The 24,978-nt window shown below is 39.3% G+C and overlaps 1 protein-coding gene across 1 annotated transcript; it reads left to right on the forward strand.

Annotated features, from left to right (window-relative positions):
* Positions 1-86: 86 nt before the first annotated feature.
* Positions 87-24,508, forward strand: snx8a (sorting nexin 8a). Its single transcript, XM_017703209.2, has 13 exons — positions 87-224; positions 2,704-2,831; positions 3,100-3,229; positions 4,444-4,634; positions 8,888-9,008; positions 9,305-9,441; positions 14,023-14,103; positions 14,213-14,373; positions 16,913-17,042; positions 17,131-17,199; positions 18,728-18,877; positions 20,235-20,384; positions 22,852-24,508. Exons 1-13 carry the CDS (start codon positions 92-94, stop codon positions 22,942-22,944), a joined length of 1,674 nt encoding a protein of 557 aa, XP_017558698.1. The 5' UTR covers positions 87-91; the 3' UTR covers positions 22,945-24,508.
* The last annotated feature ends 470 nt before the right edge of the window (positions 24,509-24,978 follow it).

Raw genomic sequence — 24,978 nt, forward strand, 5'->3', positions numbered from 1 at the left:
GAGAGGGGACGCTAATGATACCTGGCCAATCGTAGCGCAGGCGGTGGAATACTCTTAGCCAATCCCGGCGGAGGGGGCGGGGCGTGTCTGAATGAAGGTGGGGGAAAACATCCGCCGTTCGCTCCAACTCCAACTGCCTTTTTCCCCTTTTCCCCAGGAAATCACATGGAGGTGTCGATGCGCTCACATGACAACCTGGACTATGGAAGGAGAGATAAATGAAGGTAATTGGTGAAAAGAGCTGGTTTTGGGGAGATTTTGTTGGCGCGCGCGATCTGAGCTGGGGCTCGGGCTGCTCGCTGGCTGCTCGTCGTAGCGCAGCGTGCTCGACCCGTGACTGTCGTTCTTGAACAGGCGAAAAAAGCAGATCGGACGGTCACTGTAGTGTGAAACAGCGCCGTTATACAGGTGGGAGAGTTGGGGGGGGGCACTGTTTGTGCTGCTTCTATAGCTTCACCTGTTGCATCGTTGGCGATGATGAAAAGGCAGGTAGTGATTATTGGTCCGGGCTTCGCGTGAAAACGATGCGATTACTCCAGAAAATCTGGAGAGAGGTGTGCAGAGGGAATGTGACTTACTGGCGAAGGGGGCGTCCTGGTGTTCCAGGAGTCTGGGAGAAAGAGTGTGTTCTGGCCGGCTCGGCCGTGTTTACCCGTGACCTGCTGGTTGTCATTCTGCGAGGGTCTCATCGTGGGGCCTATACGTGTTGCCAAGGTTTCCACAGTGGGGATCTATGCAGGCAGTGAAGATGCATTGAAGAGCTGGAGGGAACAGCAGATCGTGTCCCCACAGCGAGAGCGCCACGAAACCGAGAAAGCCAGGACCTGTTGCGTAACCGAGGATCGGGATGGACGTTCTGATCCACAGTCCGGAACACAGGCGGATTCTCAGGCAGCGTCAGTGGCTGTTTCTTGGCAGAGGCTTGGTTTAGCAGGCGTAGAGGGTGGTTAGTTAACTGTGTCTTCAGGATAATCACTGTCAGCGCTTGGGACGCGTTCATGTGGACTGAACAGCCTTTAGGTGTCATGCGTGTGAGTCGTGTAGCATCTGGCTGGCAAATGCACTTTCTATTTGTAGGTTTTTTTATTGGAAATGAAGCATCTTGTTCCACTTTAACGCGTGTAAGTAACTCATATTACATATTAGGTTTCATTAAGATTTAAAGGGGAATTCCACCGACTTTTCAAAAACTTTGCATAACTGGGTCGTTGTGAGTCACTCTGAGTGGTCTGGTGTGAAATGGTTTGCTGTAGAGACTTAAGCTTCTTTACAGTGGTGCTGATAGGAACCAGGGGGCACAGTGCCTGCAACACTAATATAGCCACTCCATTTACTGTCCAAGACCACCAGTGAACCTAACCGAGTCACATGTGTATTATTGATGACGGGAAAATAGTGGAAAATCTGAAAATAATCAGAGACTATTTTGCCTTGCAGTGCCCTGATGCCTCAGAGATCAGGCAGAGAGTTTATAACCACTGTGTGTAATAGCTTTCTGCGAGGGAGCTTTTAGAGGCATTCAACTGCTCAGCTGTCTGGTTCACATCACCACCAAATCTGCAGAGTTTTGACTCAGTAAGTTTCACTAGAATAAAGCATTTCATATCAAACCACTCTCAACGGCTTTTTTTTTTACATCTTGACCATTTAATTATGTAGAAATTTTGAAAAAGTGGGGGAGTTTCCCTTTAAGAGCAGGATCCCTTATTCACAGCGAAATGTCACAAAAACTACAACCCCAGAAGTGGCAGTAATTTAACAGCGTTCACAGTAGATTATATGGTAAATGCCCAGGGTTAATAGCTAAGCGCACAGTGGTGTAAATATACAGTCCTGCCCACTTTTGGCTAAGTGTATGGTCATAAATGCAGTGTACAGTCTTGTCCAGTAATGAATTACCATAGAGGTATTCATGGTAATAGACACAGTATTAAAACACAGTATTGCACGCAGCCATTAAATCAGGGGTGGGGAACTGAGGGATGGAGTTTAGCACAGTTTAGTGATTTTCTGGCTCAAGCACATCAATCAAACCTGATAATTAGCTGTTGAGTCGCATCAGTTGCACTTGAGTAGGAAAGTCACCAAACTATGCAGGAATCCGGCCTCCAGGTCTGTATTATGTGTACTCTGTTATAGCAGGACTGTATTATCTGTACTCTGTTATAGCAGGACTGTATTATGTGTACTCTGTTATAGCAGGACTGTATTATCTGTACTCTGTTATAGCAGGACTGTATTATCTGTACTCTGTTATAGCGGGACTGTATTATCTGTACTCTGTTATAGCAGGACTGTATTATCTGTACTCTGTTATAGCAGGACTGTATTATGTGTACTCTGTTATAGCAGGACTGTATTATCTGTACTCTGTTATAGCAGGACTGTATTATCTGTACTCTGTTATAGCAGGACTGTATTATGTGTACTCTGTTATAGCAGGACTGTATTATCTGTACTCTGTTATAGCAGGACTGTATTATGTGTACTCTGTTATAGCAGGACTGTATTATCTGTACTCTGTTATAGCAGGACTGTATTATGTGTACTCTGTTATAGCAGGACTGTATTATCTGTACTCTGTTATAGCGGGACTGTATTATCTGTACTCTGTTATAGCGGGACTGTATTACCTGTACTCTGTTATAGAGCCTGTTATTGCAGTAAGTCGCTAATTTTTTACTGTCTGTCTCCACATATCAGGATCTGTTCCCCTGTATTATCGGGAAGTGCATCAAGCTATCAGCAGTAGGACCGACGAACGAGTGCAAATTGAAGTGTTCCACAGACTTCTCAACAGAACCGATCTCTCGATAAACCAACAGAACCAGGTGGGTTATGCAGTTGTAAAGCTATGACCTGATCCGTGGTTGATATTCATATTATTGTGTATCGGCAATTCTGGAGAAAACTTAGTAATTCAACTTCATGAATTCTCTTATATACATACACTCTCTAGAACATGTCATGATGTTCTGTGTCATGGTGTGGCATGTGCATGAAAGCTATAATGTTGATCACAGTGGGTTGCAGGCGCATGGACGGTTCTGACACTTATCCTTATTCCAGATAACAGAGACACTTTTGTCTTTATTCCAGATAACAGACCATATAGATCATGGCAATGGCTTCCTTAGCAAGGTATCCTTCTATAAAGCCTTGGCTTTGATTGCGCTTGCTCAACAAGGGAAGCAACCAAGTCCTAAACTCTTGGAGAATTGCATACAAGGTAAGCAGCAGCTCATTTCACCTCTACAGCGGAGAACTGCATAGCATTTTATGGACAATAGCCCCAGTCACCCGCCATAAATGAATGTCATGTGGTACCGTAGTGTCTTGCTAACTAGTTAAGGCAGCGTAGTTTTCTGCTACTCAGCATCCAGAAAGTCTTTCATTGTCCACGTGTCCAGAGAGAGTTCATATGGCTATTCATAAAAATGAAGGTTTTGTTTTTTTATGTGAAGTTGTGTAATCACTCCCTTCCACTGCACCCCCCCCCCCCCCCACCGTTCCTGAGTAAAAAAAAAAAAAACAAACATCTATGTCAGCACTTTCTGTGCCTTTGCCTGCCTGTGCTCTCATCTCACCTTGTGGACTTCTCAGCGTCACAGTGATTATGTTGCGGGCCGTGTTGATTTGCTGTGAATTTGATATTGGACTCTGCCTTCCACTATTTATAATGGCTACTTTGATTCATGTGCTTGTGGTCAGACGAGATTTTAAGTATGGTTTCCTCTTGTTTTTAAAAGCAGGCATTGTTTCTGAATGCTGGCATTTTTGTCTTTCTCAGCAACCTCAAGTTAAAGCTCTGTTTCAAAAAATGCATTATTTTAGGGCCCCTGGTGTTATTTCAGGTGCTGCCCGTGTGGCGCGTTAGTGAAGCTGATGTGTCATGTTTCTTCCTGACGCATGAGATTTCCCGTCTGTCACATGCCGTTTTACTCCGCCCCAGAGGTCGCGTGGAATGAGCATGGAAGATCGGGCTTTGCATCAATAAATACAGCCTCGGGCTGTTGTTTGGCTCCTGCATCTTAAATAGATGATTCTCTAGTTTAATATCTTTAGGTTTGAGGTTCAAAGCCATTGGGAAGCCTGTTAAAATCAAGTCAAACCAGATGCTTGTACAAGATTGAAGAGACCTTTTTTATCTTTACCCCGTGCCCTCTTTGGGACTTTTGCAGAGTCAACTTCCCATGTTGCTTCTCCTGCCCTCTGAACCATTATTTAAGGCTGCCCCATAGCTGGCATGGATCCTGGGCTAAAGTAAATAAATAAATACAGCATTCATCAACATCTGGGAGGCTTTCTGATGGTCTGCATTAATCAAATGGGACCTTATGCCTCCCTGCTGTATCATGTTGTTATTTCCGTCAGTCATGCTTAAGTGAATAGTGCTTTATCAGCGCCTCTTTGTATGGGTGTGGCGTTTGTGTGTTTCTACAGAGTTCCCAAAGCCCCAGCTTGGAGAGCCGAAGGACCTGCAGAACTTGAGGATGCAGCCAGTTCAGGAGAACCCTCTGCTCCTGTCTCTGACCCTGACCAACCTGCTGGGCAAGGACACCATAAAAGTGGAGCTCATCCCAGAGAAGAAAGGCCTGTTCCTCAAACATGTGGAGTATCAAGTCACTAGTCAGGTGAGACCTTGTACTAGGTCTGTCACATTTCATTAATCAGTTATATCAAAAACGTGTATCCTTTATATAAGTAATGTGCAACGTTTTGATGATTCATTTGTAATACGGTTTTATTTATTTATTTATTTATTTTTAAGGACAAATGGAAAAAACATTGGCTTAACAAAGATAAGTCCTGCACAGTTTTTCAAAGACTACATATACCTTACCGGAAAAAAGAGAAACTAGGAAGACTTAAAAAAGCCTTTCAAAAAAATGAATCAATACATAAAAGCTTTATTTCTTACCCTAAGAGAAGCACATATAGTACTGTGTAAAGGTCTAACACCACCCTTCATTTGTGTAATTTCCAATCAAAATTTTACAGGAGGTTTGATGCAAAATAATCCAAATATGGAAAGCATGAAAAAGAGGTAAGTAAATATGTAAGTAATAAGTACAAATAAGTAAAAAAAAACCCCACAAATTTCCAAACTGACAGTTTAAAAATGATTGTAACATACAGAGAAAATGGGAACTGTGCAAGACCTGGTACCACCAAAACTGTCACCATCAGATTCCTTTTAATATATGTTATTACATCAACACTACTAAGTTGTCGGAGAGGACAAACTCAAGCTCCACTGCTGCTTCAGGTCTGAAAAAGAGTACAGGTATTTCTGTCCATCCTTCCACTGTGAGATGACAACTCAGCATGATGAGTCTAAAAGCACAGCTGTCAAGAAGCCATTATTGGGAAAGGAAATACACACTTGCTGGTGTTCTCAGAACAATGTACTGACCACCCTAGTCCAGACCTCAACATCACTGAATGTGTTTGGCATTATTTGGATCATGAGAAGCAGAAAATGCAACCGACTTCTAAGACTGAACTTTGGACGTGTGACAAACTATCCCTGCAGATTTCTTCGAAAAACTGAAAGCAAGTCTCCTAAAAGAGTGGAACCTGTAATGAAGGTAAAGGGTGGACTCTAAATTCAGGTCTTGAGACTTCTGTGTAATTCTGTGTAAACGTTTTGACCTTTATTTACGGTACCTAAAATAAAAAAATAAAATAAAGAAGGAAATTGAAATGAAGGGTGGTTTCAACAGTACTGGAGGAGAATTTAAAATATGTGGTATCATACTGCATCAAGATTCACCGATTGTAACTGATAATGTTTCAATCGATACGTATAACATGTTTATTGGGTCATCGTGACAGTACCTGCCTTGACCTGTTTTGTGAGTAAGTGTGTCTTTAAAATGTAAAAAAAAATATTTGGGGATGCCATTCTGCTTCCGGTATGGTTATTATGCGAAGGATCTATGCGAGCACAGAAAAAATGAGAACAATAATTTGAAAGGCTTATTAACTAAGGGTGGACAAGCTGTTGGACAAGTGTGGCTGGTTTATCTACAACAGAGAGAGTAAATCAGTGCACAGTCTCTGTGATTACAGAACTTGCTTTCTTGCCAGTGGGGGGAGGGAGGGGCAGTAAAGAAGAGAGTTGACAGAAACATGGCAAAAACATGAGTTAAAATGTGACGGCTAATATAGTGCTACCTCTTTTTTTCCCCCAGTTACAGAATGCCTGTGGAGTTTTGGGTAAATTCCTCTGAACCGTCTTCATGTTTACAAATGGATTATGGATTTTGTGTGGAATGTTCTTGTGTCTTCCAGCAGGCTTTTAAACACCTTTGCCTTAAGAGAGACACGAAAGGCTTCTTTTGATAGAGCGTAGAGACCCACATAAGTCATACATACACAGTGAAGAACAGTTCCTCCCTAAAATATGCAATACGGATCCTAAAGACAATTCCTTTGAGTTGGCAATACAGGAAAAATGCAGCATTCCACGTCTCCAGTCTTGTTCTCCAGTTAAAGGAATAGTTTGGCTAAAAAAAAAGTAAGAGCTTCATCCCTAACCCAAATGTACGTGATCAGCCAAGATGTTTGGTACCCAAAGTTTGTTTATTTTTTTTTGGTTAACCAACAAGAAATGAAGCTCACACAACCAGATAAGCACTGTAAGTTGATTAGAAACTTTAAATAAACTTGTTGACACTTCATGACCACCTGTTATCTATCAAGACGGATAGAAGTCAAGATCGTATTGGGACGTCATAGATAGCTGCTGCTGCTGCTTTAGTCACATTAGATGACTAAACAAAAATAGAGAATCTTACACATAGTGAGTTATTTTTCTATTGCAGAGTACTCACAACCCCAAATATGTCATGCGACGTAAACTGAGCTAAACTGGACCGGACTGTCGATTTTCTGCACACTCCGAAGGAGAGTGAGGACCTGTGCATGAATATATGGATGAGAAAGAAAGAAATCATTCAGTTACGCAGTGAGAAGCCTTTTACTACAGCCTGACAAGTTGACTTGAAATTGTAAAGGGAGTGCATTGAAGTTATGGTCAGTTATGCATCAGTGTTCAACAAGCAGCTCTTCTCTCTGGGGTCCTCAGCACATGCAGCGTGTACTAGGGGTGGGCAACATGCCGATATTTATGGCTGTTATGATGAATTACACCATATGATGTATATGCATGTTGTGGATGTTGCCAGAACGCTGACCGACTGCATATTTTGTTACAAAGCCAGCGTGTACATTTCAAGTTTTTAAGGTTTTGTTAAACTTGAAAGACGTGCTGATATGAGTCACCCCTTAAAGCCTTAAATAATCATTTAAAGGCCAGAGGCATCAGGTCTGTAACGGGGAGCGAAGAGGCGGACGCATGTGCTGAGATAAGCGAGATTTATCAGGGGAAAATCCAGGGTCGTGGTCAAAACAGTCCAGGTTCATATAGCCAACACGGACAGATCGGGGGACAGACATGACAAAAACCAGAATCAACACAACAAACGGAGACCGAGACATCAAACAAAGACTGGCAAACATAAGGGGCAAACACAGGGCTTAAGTATACAGGAAAACGAGGGACAGGTGAAAACAATCAGGGGCGGAGTTACAAAAAACGAGGGGCAGGACTACAGATACCAAAACAAATGCACATGGACTAAACCAAAACATGAACACATGGACAGGACTGGGAGGGGCCAATCGTGACAAGGTCAGAGACCACATCATAAGTCATCATACGTATTAGTATCAAACACGCAGACTCACAAAGATGAGATGAGCCTGATGTTTACGTCTCAAATCAATATTAAATCAACATTATACTGATGAAGATATGATGACAATAGTAGATTATTACACAATTCCAACAGAGCGGTCTCTAAATCCCAAGGTCTTACATAGTGTAGCTTTCAATGTGGGATTACTGGTTCTACATTACAGCTGGATACAACCTCAGCAACACAAAAGTTCATGATGAATGTAATGTATCATGAAAATACAGTATCTTGAAATATCAAGATGTTATATTTTTGTCAATCGCCCACTTGGCTATTGCCTGAATGTTATTGCCTCAACATTTCAGGCTGGACTCATTTAAATGTTTGAAAAGAGTGGTAGGCCTCTGAGCACTCCAGAGTTAAGGCTGAAAGATTCATTATTTTTATATCAGCACTGCAATTTGAAAGAGTGCAATTTTCAAATGGCCGAAGCTGCAGTTTTGATTACGGCCTATATTACCAACAGTGTTTCCTTAACCATTTTTAAGTGGTGAAATCTGGCCTAGCAAAATGGAGCTTATACACTACCTGTAGGTGAGTAAGACTGATCAGGAGCAATCGAACATCCATGTATTTTAACAACACATCCACAATTATTTGGTTGTCAGGCATGCTACATTCAGCTCTCAAGCCTCCAGCCAGAGAAACAGGACAGGATGGGCTTTTTGGACCTCAGTGTATAGAAAATATTCCCAATTTAAATCGCAAAACTCAGAAAAATTGCAGTTCGATATTTTGCTCAAACTGTTCAGACATGTCTAGAGCTAGATTGGAAGCCTAAAAACTGAACTGTTTCCTCTCTCACCTCACCACAAATTGGGGATAAGACTAAGAATAGTGAAGTGTGCACCTAGCTGGAGGAAATTGTGAAAGCCAAACTATTCTTTCATGAAATAAGTCTGCGAGAGTTAGTGATTATCATATGCAAACGACAACAAAAATCTGTTTAGTGAAGTTCACTGGGAGAGGGTGCGTGTGGGCAGGTTTTTCAGTTGTTATTCTAGTGAAGTTTATATGGATTTCATGCTTCATTGTCAGTGCATATTTTTGCATTTAAAGCTGCGCTTGAAAACGTTGTTTTTCCCAGTTTTTTGGTCATTTGTTTATATGTTTGTTTTCAGCGCTTCAAAATTTCAGTCTATCGGCGGTACAGTGACTTTGACATCTTCCACGAACTTTTGCTGCAGAGATATGCCTACAGGATGGTGCCTGCCTTACCACCCAAAAGAGTACTCAAGGGAGGTAGGACGCTGTAATGTGTACTGCATGCTGTAAAAACATGAGAGGTCGATGGCCTGCAATTACAGCTGTGGATTATAGTGTTTTGTAGTCATTGGCATTGACTGTGGTTTGACACAGCTCTTTTTGGGCAGCTCACATAAACTAGAAAATAGAAGCTATCAGTGCTTATTTCTAGCATGAAAAACAGTATTTCTGTACTTTCCTTGTGTCTCAGTTTTGCTGAGTGTGTGTGATATTTAAAGGTTCTTATAGAGAGGGTAAAGTTGAAATCTTGTTTCTCCTTGTCTGTTCTGCAGTCTTGGCCTCAGTGTCCGAGCGAGAGTTCATCGAGGGACGGCGGCGTGGTTTGGGCAGGTTCCTGAACCTTGTGGCAAGGCATCCTTTCTTCTCTGAGGATGAGCTTGTGAAGACATTTCTGACTTTCAATGGCTCGGTTTGTCTGTTTTTCTATACTTCCTTGTACCAAGCAGTTCAGATAGCTAAAGCATGAATGTTAATAAGGCTGCTAATGTTAACAATAACTTTTTAAAAGTAAAACAATAAACATAACACCTACATAAACCCTTCATGGTAACTGACATAGACCTACGTTGAATACCCCATTTCAAAAACATGGTCATTGGACTCCCAAGCGGCGCAACCGTCTAAACCGTCTTGGCCCGGTCATCAGGAGATCATGACTTTGATCCTTGGTTGGGAGTCCAAGAGAGCACAATTGGCCTCACTCTCTCTGGGTGGGTAGGATGACCCCACCTTCTCCCCTATCACTCAGCACGATGCTTTTCAGTGCTGGCATCTGTTAGCTGTTAGCCATTGCTTTCCTCTGCGCACACTCAGCTGTCCAATAACGTTGCGTGAGCTGTTTGAAAAGATGCGGTGGCACTTCACAGGTCTCGGAGGAAGCCTGTGTTAGCCTTCACCCTCTTATTGTTGGTAGTATTGTGTGATTGATGGAGTCCTAACTAGCAGGTGGAACTGGAGATGACTAAATTGGGGAGAAAATGGGGCAAAAAAAACAACAACAACAACAAAAAACATGGGGATTAACCCCTTAAATGGCCAGGACCCTACAGTGGGTCCAAAGTTTTACTACACACTTCTATAACCTAAGAACGACTGAGCCAGTTTGCACTGTAGTCAGTGGAGTTACTGAATAATAAGCCTGGGGTTTTGAGCGATTAGTATGGAGTTGACACCATATTTGCAGCTATAACAGCCTCCAAATTTCTGTGAAGACTTTCCCCAGTATTTTGGAGTGTATCTGTGAGAATCTGTGTCTATTCAGTTAGTGGGAGTATGTGCAGGCCACATGCATCAAACCATGTCTTTATGGAGCTTCTTTTGTGCAAAGGAGCACAGTCTTGCTGGAACACGAAAGGTCCTTCCCCAAACTGTTACCACAAAGTTGGAATCATGTAATTATCTAAAATATCTTTGTATGCTGTAGCATTAACATTACCCTTCACTGGAACTAAGAGCCCGAGCCCAAAACCCAAAAAACAGCCCCAGTTCATTATTCCTCCTCCACCAATCTTTACTGTGGGCACAGTTTGTTCAGGTAGGTAGTGTTCTCCTCCAAACTCATATTTGTCCATCAGACGGCCAGATATTAATCATGAGTCACATTTTCACTGCTCCAGAGTCCAGTGGTGGCATGTTTTACACTACTCCAGCCCTCCAGCTCCTCTGGCAGAATTGAGTGAAAGAGGGGATTTTCTACTGTGGCTCAGTCCCTCCCAGTGGATAGACCCTTTCACCGAATAGAGGTTCAGATCGGTTGCTATCAACATTCGTATGGAGCAAGTTGTTTGTTTAGCCCATTCAGAATTGCCACTTAATGGCTGCTTAATCCTGTGGGGAGAAGTAGTTCCTGAGAATTGTGTTTTCTCTATGAAGATCAAGCTGGCTTCCTGGGCACCAGGTTCTTGTTAAAAATTTCCATTCCACTTTAAATGAAGTAAGAGTAATACAGTATGTAACTGCTGCTGCATTTAAGATGGAAAGGAAAATTTAAAGAAGGACTTCAGCTTCCTCCTTGGTTCAGTAACTAGCACATTTTGTGATGTCTTTAGTAATGAGTTAGCATGTTTTCAATATTAGCACAGGTATTTGATTCTCGTATTAAGCGACGTCGGCACTCTACCACTCATTCAGTTTGTTCAGGATGTTTACATGCACTTCTAAACTGGAAATTTGAAATTGCCAGATTGCCAGAAGTCACTCAGTAGTCAGATGTCTTTTGCTAAGGACCTCTATGATTGACAAGCAGTTTGCAAATAAACTCAACAACGACATAAAAGACATAAAATCCAAACTTTCTGCCACAATTTTCTTTTTACATTTCACTGAATAAAACTATTATTGAGCTACAATCCAGAAGATTTTATTGAAATTCTACAAATCTGACAGTGGTTCATTCTGATCTAAGAAATCAAAGTATGCTGTTTTTACATGACCATTTCAAAAAATCAGATAACTGCTGGATAACACAGATAATGATCATATTATTGGTGGCATGTAAATGCACTCAGTGGCTTTGAGGATAAGGTGTGGAATGTTCAATGTGAGAATGATCAAATCATCATGTTCAGTCTTTTTGCACATGATGACTGCCTGACATTTGTGGCACCCAGTCATCACCGAATTCTCGGTATTTTCCCTGGTGATGTTTTGCTAGATCTGAAATACAGCCATTTTCAGTTCCTGCTTCTTTTCTGGCACTTTGCCTTCAGTCTTCAGTGAGTACAGTGCATTCTCGGTGGGGTTCAAGTCAAACGTTAGCTGGCCAAGCCAATTAACATTCCACTTTTTGGCCAGTTTTTGAAAAACTCTGTTATTGCTTTAGCAGCATGATTCTAGCCACTGTCCTGCTGCAGTGAAGCGTGTTTCAGTAGGTGTTGAGGCATATTGATAGTTCTGAGTGTCTTGCTCCTGTACACTTCAGATCTTATCTTACTGCTTTGTCCTAGAGCTCAACAGACCTTTTTGTACTTGTCAGCAAACCGTAACCTGCCCTTTCCATTCTTTCCAGTAGCTTGGTGAGGTACTGTGTGTATAACCAGCACTATTCAGGTCCTGAATAGTGTTCGTGATCTGTTCAATATGGTCATGTTTGCAAACATTCTTGGGGCCACTATGGTCTTTAGTGGTTTGCCAAGTTGTTTGCTGTTTCTAAGGTCACTAGTTCATTCTTACTATGGCTGATGTGAGGAAATTCTGTGCTAAAAGGCACTGACCAGATCTTATCTGTGGTAAATAAATGGGAAAAAAATCTGCCCCCATGTTCGATACTTTGGTCCAAACTACTTCTGTATATTTGAGAATGTTTCATGATCTTGGTTATATAACCTCCTAGAAATAAACTTCCATGGCTCAGCATAAAAAAATGCTGCTGCGACAAACCTCTCGTCATTTTAAAGTGACATTGATTGGCTCCTTTATAGACCTCAGTGACATTACCAACTGAGAGAGAGGCACACATACACATCTTGTGCAGCCTGAGGTCCAAAGCCTAGCCGTACTTCTCAAAATGAAAGTATAACAGTGCCACATATCACATTAGTAAGTGTTTTCAGCAAGAATTCATCGGCAGCAGTTATGTAGTTAGTTTTCCAAGATATCCTCGCCTTTTTTTTATCAGTTTGACAGTTGCATAATTGTCTAAATGGGTTACAGATGTAGATGTTGGTGGATGTTCTATAGGCATACTAGGCTATTTCAAATTACATTGAGATTCAGGTATTCATTTGAACTATAGGTATTGGAATAGGTAATAAAATCAAATAACTTCAAATGAATGCCCAAAAACAGATCTACCTAATATCTTGTTTTGTCCATTTATTTAAGTACTTTGCATCAGTTTGCATCAACGTTTGTTGTTTCACAAGTCACCATACATATAATCATGCATGCTGAATGAATGAGTATAAATTTATTTAGATTTTCAAGTCTCATGCTGGCTTGCCTTACTGGCAGTGGCAGTTTTCTTGATCCTCAAAGTGAGACACAACAGCAATAGACTCCAGCTAATTCCACGTATAGAACCAACTCAAGAGCATTTTCTTATAGCACATGCCAAGAAACCACTGAGCAGCCAGCTGTCCAAGCGCACACAGTCCTGTTTCCAAAAAAGTTGGGACGCTGTGCAAAATGTAAATAAAACAGAATGCAATGATGTGCAAATCATTAAAACCCCATATTTAATTGAAAATAGTACAAAAGCAACATATGAAGTGTTGTTACTAAGAAAGTTTACTATTTTTTGAAAAAATATATGGTTATTTTGAATTTAATGTCAGCAACTTGTTAAAAAAGTTGGGACAGGGGAAAACACAAGACTGGTAAAGTTGTGTAATGCTTAAAAAACAGCTGGTAGTACATCTCACAACTAATGACATTAATTGCCAACAGGTCAGTAACTAACCACTAATGTTTTTGAACGTAAAATAGCAAAAACTTGGGGATTTTATCACCTATGGTAAATAATGTCATTCAAAATTTCTGAGAATCCAGAGAAATTTCTGCCTGGAAGGGACAAAGCCAAAAACCAATATTGTCTGGCCATGATTTTCAGGCCCTCAGAGAGCACTGTATTAAAACCATTCTATAGTGATGATTCTATAGTGGAAATCACGGCATGGGCTCAGGAACATTTCATATGTTGCCTTTATACTATATTTTCAATTGAAAATATAATTTAAATGATTGCAATATATATATATATATATATATATATATATATATATATATATATATATATATATATATATAAAGGCCTGTGAAGCTAATATGATGCATGCAATCTGGATAAGCAATAACTTTAAATTAAGCCTACAGTATGCACCAATATAGAGCCAATACAAAAAATGGGTGTAATTTGTTCCTGTCTTTGTTCATGATGCTAAATGAAGCAAGCCTTTTTAAGTGATGCTATAACATATGGGAGCAGTAGACACATGTAAAAATAAAGTTCATATCCAGATGAGCATTATTTGTTTATTTATTTTTTTCACAGGATGTCCAAACCAAGCTACGTGACGCTTTTAAGAAAATGGGGGACGAGTTTATGACGTGTAGATACGCAACACAAGCCAAGGTTTGAATCTGCTTCTTCTTTAGAGCTTCAGCTTTTTACAGTTATTGGAGGTAAACGAGTATTCGTTGTTCTAAAACCTTAACTGTAGTTGTGTCTGTCTGTTCTACAGGAATACCTCCCTGCGGATATCCAGTCTCGCTTTTCTGTGAGCAGAGAGCTGATCAGAAACATTCACAACAGCTTCCAGAAGTTGCGGGACCGAGCAGATAGAATGGCAGAGCGCTCAAAGGAAAATGCCACAGATCTACTAATGTTTGGGAAGGAGATAAGGTATACTGCCCCCTGCCGCCACATACGCACATACTCCGTTATCTCTTTATTCTAATCTGAAGTTAGATTCATTATATCACTAAGTATACTGTGTGGTAACTATATTTACAATATATACAGTATGCTATATGGCAGTGAACCACAACAACATGTTGGGCCATTATGGAGAAAATGTCCAAAAGTTTTCATACGTGAAAAAAGTTTAAAAAGTTGTAATATTTCAAAGTCAGAGCTTAGAGTTCAAGTTGTAACATTTCAAGTATGAGCCTAATATTATCATGTATTAACTAGGAATGAAAAGGACTGTCACATTCTACATATAATATTCATTTGTTGATAGGTTAAAGAGGAATTCCCCTATTTTTTCATTCTTCATAATTTAGTGGTTGAGATGTTTTCAGACTGATTTAATGTGAAATTTTGCTTTGTAGAGAAACAGAAATAGTGACAGAAATATAGCACTTTTATTTACTACCCAAAAACCACCAGTGGCAAGTTTTTAATGTGTAATGTTAATAATGTTACAAGAGTGGAAGATCTGAAAAAAATCTGAATATTTATTTCATGTACATTTCTACCATAAATAGAGTTTGAAGAAATATATTTTAAGCCAAAATTTTATCTCAAAACTGTCACTGAACAAAGTCTCGGGCATCAGTCAGCACATTTGTAACCACATAAGGTATTATCCTTCAGTAAAGGACCCTTTAGGGGCATTAAACTCCTCATATGTCTGGTTCCTTTCAGCACTGTAAACAACTCTGACTCTATAAGTTTCTCTAGAATAGATAATTTCATATCAAACCACTCTGAATGACTTTGCTTATATCTCTGCAATATAATTACGCAGAACTTTTGGAAAGACAGTGGAATTCCCCTTGAAGTCTTTAGAACAAGTTTTGTATGTTTTAAAATATCTTTGAATATTACCAGCTACTTCCCCCTTTACTGTTATAAACTTGTGAGAAACTTGGAGAGATTGCGTCATTGTCCAGAAGGAAGAACACAGATATAAAGGAAGTGTTACTTTTTGTGCAGTTTTAAGCTTCATAGTTTCACTTTTTACTTCTTAGGATATTCTTGAAATGTTGCATGTTTATCAAAATATTTCAAATGCCTCTTCAAAATATTGTGACATTGCTCTGCAAATTCTACTGCCAAAAGCATATTTTGTCATTTTTAGCTTCAAAGTTATCTTTTAAAGAAATGTTTTGGCAACAAAACACAAGTTACACAGTTTTTTTACACAGTTATTTTGACACAAACACAATACACTAGTACAGGGGTCAGCAACCCAAACATTAAGAAGAGCCATTTTACCCTATCAACAAAAATCAAACCACCTTGGGAATTTATTTATTGACGTAACGCTTTACCATTTTGGTAAATTTGTCTCAGTATGCGCCATCATCCCTGTATAGGTTAAAAATATAAACTAAAACACAGATTACTTGGCTCTGCTTTAAGATTTAGCTCAGATATACTCGCTTTTCTCACATCTCCAGCAGTAAAATGTCTCCCAGTGCGATTTTTTTAGTGTTTGGCAGTTTCTCGGTGCAGATTAAATGTGTCAGAAAACCAGTTTGACTGCTCATGAACGCAAATAAGTCCGACCATCTCCAAATTATCCACGTTAAATCTTTCTCTATGCCTTCTTCGCTACTAGCTAGGTGAGATTCTTGTCTGCGTTGCTATATGACCAGCAGTTTATGTGTCGCTCTTCAGGGCTAAAACTTGGTGAATTAAGGTGAATTAGCAGTTATACATTAACTCCAACGTTTAAGTTAAAACTGTGTTATAACAATCAGCAGAGCTTTATTTTTACTGCAAAGGAAAATTATTTGATTTTTACCTAAAAATCTACTTGTGGCGCCACAACAGGCCATTAAAAGAGCTGCATGCACCGGAGCCGCGTGTTGCCGACCCCTGCACTAGTAATACTACATTTAAAAAGTACCATTAAAAATTCGAGGGAATTTTGATTGATCTTTTCACATCCTGAAGTGCTCTAATTGCAACTTAACAAGCCTAATTTTGCTCTTTGTGTAATGAAACATGCAGTTGGTCAGTGTTCTTTGACCATGGTCAATAGCCACAACATGCTCAGATAAGTATGTCATCATGATAGCAAAATGTTTTACATATCATCATATTTCCCACCTCTAGTAGTTACTGACTATATGACATACATCTGTAAAACCTGATGAAATGGTGGCCAGAATTCAGGCTTCAGCTGCTACTTCTCTTTTTATCTATGTGACCCATTTGTGTCCATTTTATTTTGAAGCAAGTTTCTGTTGATGACTTAGGAATGCCACTGCAAGCTATATTCACCTTGTAGCTTCACCCCAAAGTAAATAAGCAAATTCTAGAGACCAACTATGCCTTGGTTGATTCACTACATTTGTATTCAGAGGACGATTGTATTAATTTGATTTGGACTTTGTGTTTTGTTGTTATGGCTTGAATGAGCCTGTCAGCTTTCTCTTTCACCATATATTCCAGTATTGATTCACTTTCTCTTAATGCCCTGCTCCAGTGCCCTGGGTTCCGATGCTTCACCCGTGCCTGTCCTGGATTCTTCAAAAAGCACATGGGGGGATCTGAGAAACTCTCTCCGCGGCCTGTCTGCAGAGTTCTCCCTGCTGGCAGAAAACGCTGCTGAGCAGGTACAGGCTCATTCCTTCAATCTGCTCATACACAGAGCAGAGCTGCTGCAAGGCCCTTATATGTGTGTGGCGTGTTTTATTTCTACAGGGAAGAAGAGAAGAAGATGATGTGGTGGAAAAGCTGAATCTCTTTCTGGATTTGCTGCAGTCTTACAGAGTGAGTGGGTTTAAAATGATAGAACAACCAGACCTGTTGACTTTGCGTACAGATGGAACAATAAGGAATAAAAAGGCCCAATAAGGCTTTGCAAGTGGTAGCATGTGTGGAATACAGCTCTGCATGTGTTGAGCGTAATCCAGCTACAGCACTGGTTCACATGGTATTTTTACAATAGGCACAACCTCAACCTTGTCCTCATCTGGTGAGCACTGGGCATTTTTATCAATAATTAAAATCGGAATTTTATATTTATTTTAGAAACCCCATTCCAGAAAGTTTGGGAAAGTATGTGAAATGTTAAGAAAATGTCTTTATACTGGTTTCAATTTAATATAGTTAAATTGATTTGAACATCATTGCACTGCTTTTATTCACATTTTGCACAGCGTCCCAACTTTTTTGGAAACAGGGTGGTATATAGAGCTGGGTACGGGGTAACAGAATGGTCTTCTGGTGATGATCTGGAGGATAGTCTGTGTTAGACAATGGCTGTGACGTAAGCATCACATGATCCCCCAAGGGATTCTGGGAGAGGATCAGTAAGGAAAGTGTCTGAAACTGCAGAGCCAGAGGGAGGTGTGACAACTTCGTTGGCATATTTTGCACTTCATAATGTGCCACATGTTTTCAATAAGAGACAGCCTGGCTAGTCTAGCACTCACACTGTGATTACACAGCCATGCTGTTGTAAGACGTACAGAATGTTTCTTGGCATCGTCACTTTGAAATAAACATGAACTTCCCTGAAAAATATAACATCTAAAAAGGCAGCATGTGTTTCTCCAAAATGTGTATGTCTCTCAACGTTAATTGCACTTTCACAGATGTGCAAATTAACCACTGATATACCCCAACCCCCACCATGACAGACCCTCACATGTAAACTTTACATGTTGGTAACAGTCTGGATTGTCCTTCACTCCTTTGGCCTGCAGTACACGACATTCATAATCATGCATAAACTCATCTTATCACGGACTCATCAGACTCTTTTCTGTACAGTTTAACAGCATTTTGAATGTTTGTAGTATCTGCCAGTCATTTTCAGACAGAAATGTTGAATATATTGTCTTATGAGCCTACATTGCTAAGTAGTAGTAGTATTTTCTCTAATGAGATAATGTCTTAGTATTTCAGATTTCTGAAATAGTATCTTATCATGAGGTATTACAATCGTAATTATGATAGCACAAGTTGTAATAAGGCTAATAATACTCAATATTTCAAAACTATTATAAACCTTCTTAAAATTACTTCATTTTTGCTTTTATTTAACACTAAGAGCTGTTGATTGATTGAGACTACTCTAACTTACTGGCCTAACTTGCCAACTGTTTTCTAGTAGCAGCCTCATGGCTCTGAAGGGCTTCCTGCGTTAAAAAAAAACCAAAAAACACAAAATTATCTTTCATCTAGATTCCATGTGCATGCTTTTGGACCCACTGTGCTAGAGTGATGCATTTCAAATGTTCGTCGTGCTTGGATCGCATGCATTCAAGAATAAAAGTATGTGTTACCCTGGCAGGACTTGTGTGAGCGGCATGAGAAAGGCGTTCTGCACGAGCACCAGAAAGCACTGCAGAAGTACAGCGTGATGAAGAGGCAGATGATGAGTGCAACCGTGCAGCCAAAAGAACAAGTGTCTGTAGAGCAACTGGAGTCGCGCATCGTCCAGGTAAACCTTCTCACACACAAACACACACGTGAATAAAGACAACAGTGAGGTACAGGTTTCACAGGTTTACCCTTTTCTTATTTTAACTGTGAAGGGCCATTGTAGTCAGTTAATGGATGTTAAGTAGGTCATTGTTGATTCAACTATTAAATATGAAACCCGAGCCCCTAAACAAGGGTTTTGAATATTCAGTGTAGAGGAGCTGGAAGCGTTTGAAAAAGGATCTTTCATTATGTAATAAATGTTAAAAGTTGGCTAGTACAGTTGTATGCAAAAGTTTGGCCTGGTCATATTACATTTAGTTGATTTCATAAGTGAACACAAGTTAACACGTCCTCTATAGAGAACATACTTCTACACATTTTAATGCAAACCTATTGTTTGTTTGTTGATATTGGGGTAAAAAGTACATAAAATGTGGCCTGTGCAAAGGTTGCAGCATGTTTCATATTTTATGTGTATTCTAATATGTTAAACTCGACAAAGAAATACAAACTGTGCACTCAGATTTGGCATATTTGTGGTTATAATTTGAGTTTGCAGGTTTCAGGTGACTCTTGTGCGAATTAGATGGGCAGTTCAATACTGTTAAAGTTAAAACATTAATATCCATATTGAATTTTTAAAATTTACTTTGGCATGTTTTCTGAGCATGCCTGATCTTTTTTTTTTTTCTTCTAAGGCAATTTTTCAAATCGGCCAAACCAAATGGCGAGAAAAGGGGTTTTTACCACTTAATTTTGTCATATTAAATCTAAGTCTTTGGTAACATTGATAACAAAACAATAGAAACTCCTAATTTGTCTGTCAGTAAAATTCTGAACAGTACAAGTCATTAAAATAGGTACTACTAGATATTCATTCAATGTATAACTAACATACAAAATTTTGTCAATTTTTGTCAATATGGTCTCTGGATTTTGCACAGTACTGTAAATACCCATAGCTTATTATTCAAACAGTAAGTTACTATACAGCCTGTTCCAACATCTATGAAGCAAGTTATTATGAAGCTCCTTCTTACTCCTTAATGACATGTTGCTTGTGCTGAAAAAGCCTCCAGAGTAAATGAGGAGACAATGAAAAGGGATCGAATAAAAGAGGTAGTTTCTTGCCTCCAGCTGTTGATTGATATCTCATCATAATGGCAAAACATTCAACCGCATTAAGTCTTAACCTCCTCATAATGTGCTGTGTTCCACTGAGTGGCTCATTAAATGAGGGAACAGCGCTTTTACGAGCTTTCCCTACGAAGTCATCATTCACCATGCTGGGACATGACACAGAGGGTAGGATGGGAGGGGGTCTTTCTCAGTGTCCTCAACGTGACCTTTCTCTGCATCCTTGCTTCCTGCAGCAGGAGAATGCCATTCAGACAATGGAGCTTCGCAACTACTTCTCGCTGTTCTGCCTGCACCAGGAGAGCCAGCTCGTTTTCACTTACCTTCCTATCACCTCACATATCCTGGGGGCCTTTGTCAGCTCCCAAGTGCAGGGGCACAGAGAGGTGAGGACTGCTGTATGAAAACAGTGGTAACCGTTATACCAGTATTCCACGAATAAACACAGATAATGTGACATACACACGGTACAAAACACACTGATTCCCATGTACTGCAGACTGAGAGGTAAGCTAGTCCAGTTTGTTGTCAAAGGAGTAGAAATCAAAATGAAAGGAGTTAGCGAGTCAAAGGGGGGAAAAGAGAGTGGAAGCCGGTCTCTTGGGGTCAGCTCATCACCCTTAGCCTAGCATGGAGTACCCCTTCACTTGGAGTTTTTAAAGCACTTTTTGAATTTTCAACAACATAATACATTAAAATGTAACATGAACATGCCAGCTGATTCAGGCCACGCTGCAGTCTCAGGCTACAAGCCAAGAAACTGCACTGCTATTGGAACAAAACCTTGTATCTCTATTTTTATTGTTCAGTTTTTGACATCAATTAAAGGGCCTGTTGCCCTTTACATTGTATACAGATTTCATGATGAATGGACCAAAAGAAATGACTGAAAATGGCCTTAAAAAACCTCTGGTTCCATTGACTTACATTAAAAGTGAAGAATGTTTTATCCTTCTCCTGTAAAGTTACCATTTTGGAGATACAAGTTTTTTTTTTTTTCCGACAGCAGTGATATATATCCATAAATACACTATATGATGATGCTAATTTCTCTATGTTAAGGTGGCCACATGACTCATTAAAAGTGAAAAGTGAATTCCAGCCTGGCTTACTACTACTACTACTACTACTACTACTACTACTACTACTACTACTACTACTAATAATAATAATAATAATAATAATTAAACATGGGGAGCTGAATAGTGAATTCTTTGGCAAAACATTTCAGAGTATATACTTTTCTCAATTAATATACAATTTTTACTTAGTTTTGCAGTAGCTCTCATGATCCCCTGTTAATAGGAAAGTCATTTATCTTGTCTGAAAGTCACATGACCTGTCATTCTGTCTCTAGAATGGCTTGAAAATATTGGATTAATGTCTCATATTAATTCATCTGGCCTATTTTACATTTGGGAAACATTGGGAACATTTCAACAATATCTAATATTTTATATTAAAAAATCTAATATATGTAACCCTATCCAGTGTTTACCCCAAGTACCCATAATATTTCATACTCATCTGACGTCAGATCACAGTGCGCCTCCAGATGACCAGTCAGACCATATTCTGAATTGTTTGCACGTTGCAAACATGTACACTCATCTTTAAGTCACATTTTTACGTAACGTGTGCTTTGCATACTAATGCCAGGTAAATCTCTGGCTGTGTACCAGCCGCAGATTAATGCCTTGTGCAAATGTTAATATGATTAAAGTGGAAAAATGAACCATACTGAGAAATATACAGTACACTGTGGACCTAACAGCATCAGCCTCAGACTCTGGCAACTTGCCAGAGCATTTGCTCTGTTCTATGATGTAAGTATTATATTACACAGTTCTCATCAATAGTTGCTAATGATATTTTATTAAACGTTTAGCCAGTAAAATGTTTTCCATGGATCAAGTGCATCCTTACTTAGATGATCAAAATATCATTAAGCAAGACCTTAGACTGTCATTTAATTCAAAAGTAATGTTTACACATGGTTTTCGCAGAAGAGCTGACTAAAGTTTTACCAAGGAAAATATTGTTGTGATTTTGACTCCAGTTTCTGCACCGCTGAGATCTGGACTTCATTTAAAGCTGAATCCATTGCCATGATTGATAAACTAAGCCACTGTGAATATGTATTTTGTAGGGTTGTAATGATGTTTGTAGGTTCAGATTCAATACGATTTTAAATGCTGAGGTCACGATTCAATTTAATAGGTTGATACTATCTAAATAGGTTTTGTCATGCTGGCCCTTTAACAAAATTAACCACCCAAATCACAAGCCGTAGAATTTTAAGGGACTACCGAAAAATGATGAGTCATTTGAACAAGAGTAGGTGCATAAGCCCCCGCCCTTGACTCAGATGGCTACTTTTGATCTGTGGTCTGGAGAGACCGATGAGTATTTTTTATGATACAGCTTTACATTTTTTTTCAGACATTCTTTTGCTAAACTAAAGATCATAGTTAGAGGATCTTGACTCCTCTCTTGCAAAATATTTGGGTTTCCACCTAAAGTAGGTGTGCCGGAGTGGCTGCAGGTTTTCATTCCGACAAAGCAGAAGCAGAATATTTTGACTGAGACTGACTGATTAAACAAGTGGAATGAGGTGTTCAACTGCCTGTTTGGAATGAAATCCTGCAGCTACACTAGACCTTTGTGGATAGACTTGGACACCCATGACCTAAAGATTAAGCTTTTCGATCATTGACTCTCCAGCCAAGAAGTTTACCTGCTAACGTAAACATAAGCTTTCCATAAAGTGGCTTTCCACATGTTCCAGCTACTACAAGTTCAGTTACATTTGTGTGTGTGCTTTGGCTCTTAACCTTGTCTGTCTCCTCTTAGATGGGCCAGGTTTGGAACAATCTTCACTCCAAGCTGAGTGGTCTTTTCACTGGCAATAATGGACTTCAGTCTCCTCCCCTCACTCCCAAATAGGCAGCCTGCTCTGAGGAGGGTGAAGTGGCAAACTCAACCCTGCTTGGACTGCCAGAAGCTCCTTGGGCAATTTCCCTTCTTTTATGTAACTTCCAAAAAACACTACTATGCATTTCATACAGATGGAGAACTACTCCTCTCGGCTTTTTGCGCTCATTTCCACAAGGATTTGTAGCATCTGTGCCGAGGACTTTTGATTCTTTTCTTTCAGTGCTTCATGCTGAGCTTCACGCAGAGCTGAACTGATAATGTATTTGGTGGAAATTATAGTCATGGAATGGCATCTTAAATGACAACAGAGACATTGGCTATTGCTTAGAGCACCACATGCTACAAATGTCAATATAGAGCTAAGGATGCTGGCAGATGTCATTTTCTTATCACAAAGTATGAATTATGCTTTACATTGTACAGCATCATATTGAACGTTCTCTGTAACACATATGGTGTTAAAGGTGCAATATTATCCATACAGCATTTTCAGCATACTGCATGATAAGATATTCATGCTTAGAGACAGAGGAGGGCAGTGTTGCTGCAATGAGTACTTCCAGTGTCCACATAAAAAGCTACTGGTTACTCAAGAATTATTCCAGATTACATTTGCAAAAGATCTGGGGGTAAATATCTAGCAACAGTGGGAGACTATGAGAATAGTCCTGTTATGGTCCTTCCTTTAGCAAACTGGTTAAACCAGAGCATCATATATTCGTAGTTTTTGCAGTTCTCGATTTCAAATTTTATAGTCGACCCTCTTTGAAGGGACTTTTTAAGAAATGAAAATAATGCAAATTAGTTTTATATCTGATATGTAAGCTACCAGTTCTTCTAACTCATACTAGACTGTGAAGTATTTGTAGTTGCTAAGCCTGAGCCCAAAGCTAGAGAACGAGTCTCAACTCAAATATTAGCATATTAATGTGGGTGATAGTAGTGGAATTAAAGGAATTAATGAACCAAAGAACTGTTCTCACATCTCATATTATGAAGACATGCCTAAATTCCTTAGATTTGAAGTGAATACACCTCAGGTTGAGATATGAAGGACAATTAGACTAAAATTATTGGTGTTAAATGTTGGAAATGTTATTAACTTACAATTTGTTGTGATTCATGAGTCTACAGAGTTTACTAAAGCAGAGAAATAGATTCTATAGTTGTGTATCTATATAATATATAACACAGACCATTAGTGCCACACTATGTCGTAATCCAATATCATGATTCTTCCTTAAAAGCATCAGTAGCAGATCGTCAGTTTTTCTGCATAGATTCAATATCTATTTGCTTTGTAGCATGTTCATTTTATATGAAGAATATTTTTGATTACATAACTACTCTTCTGCAAACAGATTGTATTAACAATATCATTCGGGATCAGCAACACCATAGATTTCCTTCTGCTGGTATTATGGGCATATTAGAAGATTTATATCTTGTGGAAGGCATGGTGTGGGGTCACAGAGATGTAATACACGTTTTTTGCCTGCCTCTGTGCTTACACTTGATATATATCTTAATATATGTACGTTTTGCTAATGAACAATAAAGCAATAAATCGCTACAGCGTTGTAATTTTGTGTTTTGCATCTGAAAGGTGATTAAATCTTAATATCCTTATATTAGTCTTGACACAGCACAACAATATAGTATAATGTATGGTAAGTATCATTTTGAGGGACAGAAGCAGTATCTTAAGTACATAGAGAAGCTATAAATAGATTCAGATACACAAATACATACATACACTTCTTATCTTGGGTTATCTTAAGTTATTTATTACCACAAAAAAAACCCTTTGTTTTCTTAAGATAATTTCTTTTAGATCTCACATAAATATAAGACTTTTTATTACAGTCATTGTTGTGTTTAGAAAATGGGACTAATGTTTTTTTATAAACATTGATACATGGCAGCATAACACCAATAATAATCATAATAATCTCCTCAATAATAATCTCAAATGATCAGGAATCTGTGTGTACATCACTTATTTCTATATGTTTTCTATATGTGAGCTTACAGTCGTTCAGT

The sequence above is a fragment of the Pygocentrus nattereri genome, chromosome 27 (assembly GCF_015220715.1).
Source record: "Pygocentrus nattereri isolate fPygNat1 chromosome 27, fPygNat1.pri, whole genome shotgun sequence".
NCBI lineage: Eukaryota > Metazoa > Chordata > Actinopteri > Characiformes > Serrasalmidae > Pygocentrus > Pygocentrus nattereri.

Coding starts and splice junctions, on each gene's coding strand:
- snx8a (XM_017703209.2), top strand. CDS start 92: ATGAAGGTGGGGGAAAACATCCGCCGTTCGCTCCAACTCCAACTGCCT. Junction 14,104..14,212: donor GATACGCAACACAAGCCAAG/GTTTGAATCTGC, acceptor TCTGTTCTACAG/GAATACCTCCCTGCGGATAT. Junction 18,878..20,234: donor TGGAGTCGCGCATCGTCCAG/GTAAACCTTCTC, acceptor TGCTTCCTGCAG/CAGGAGAATGCCATTCAGAC.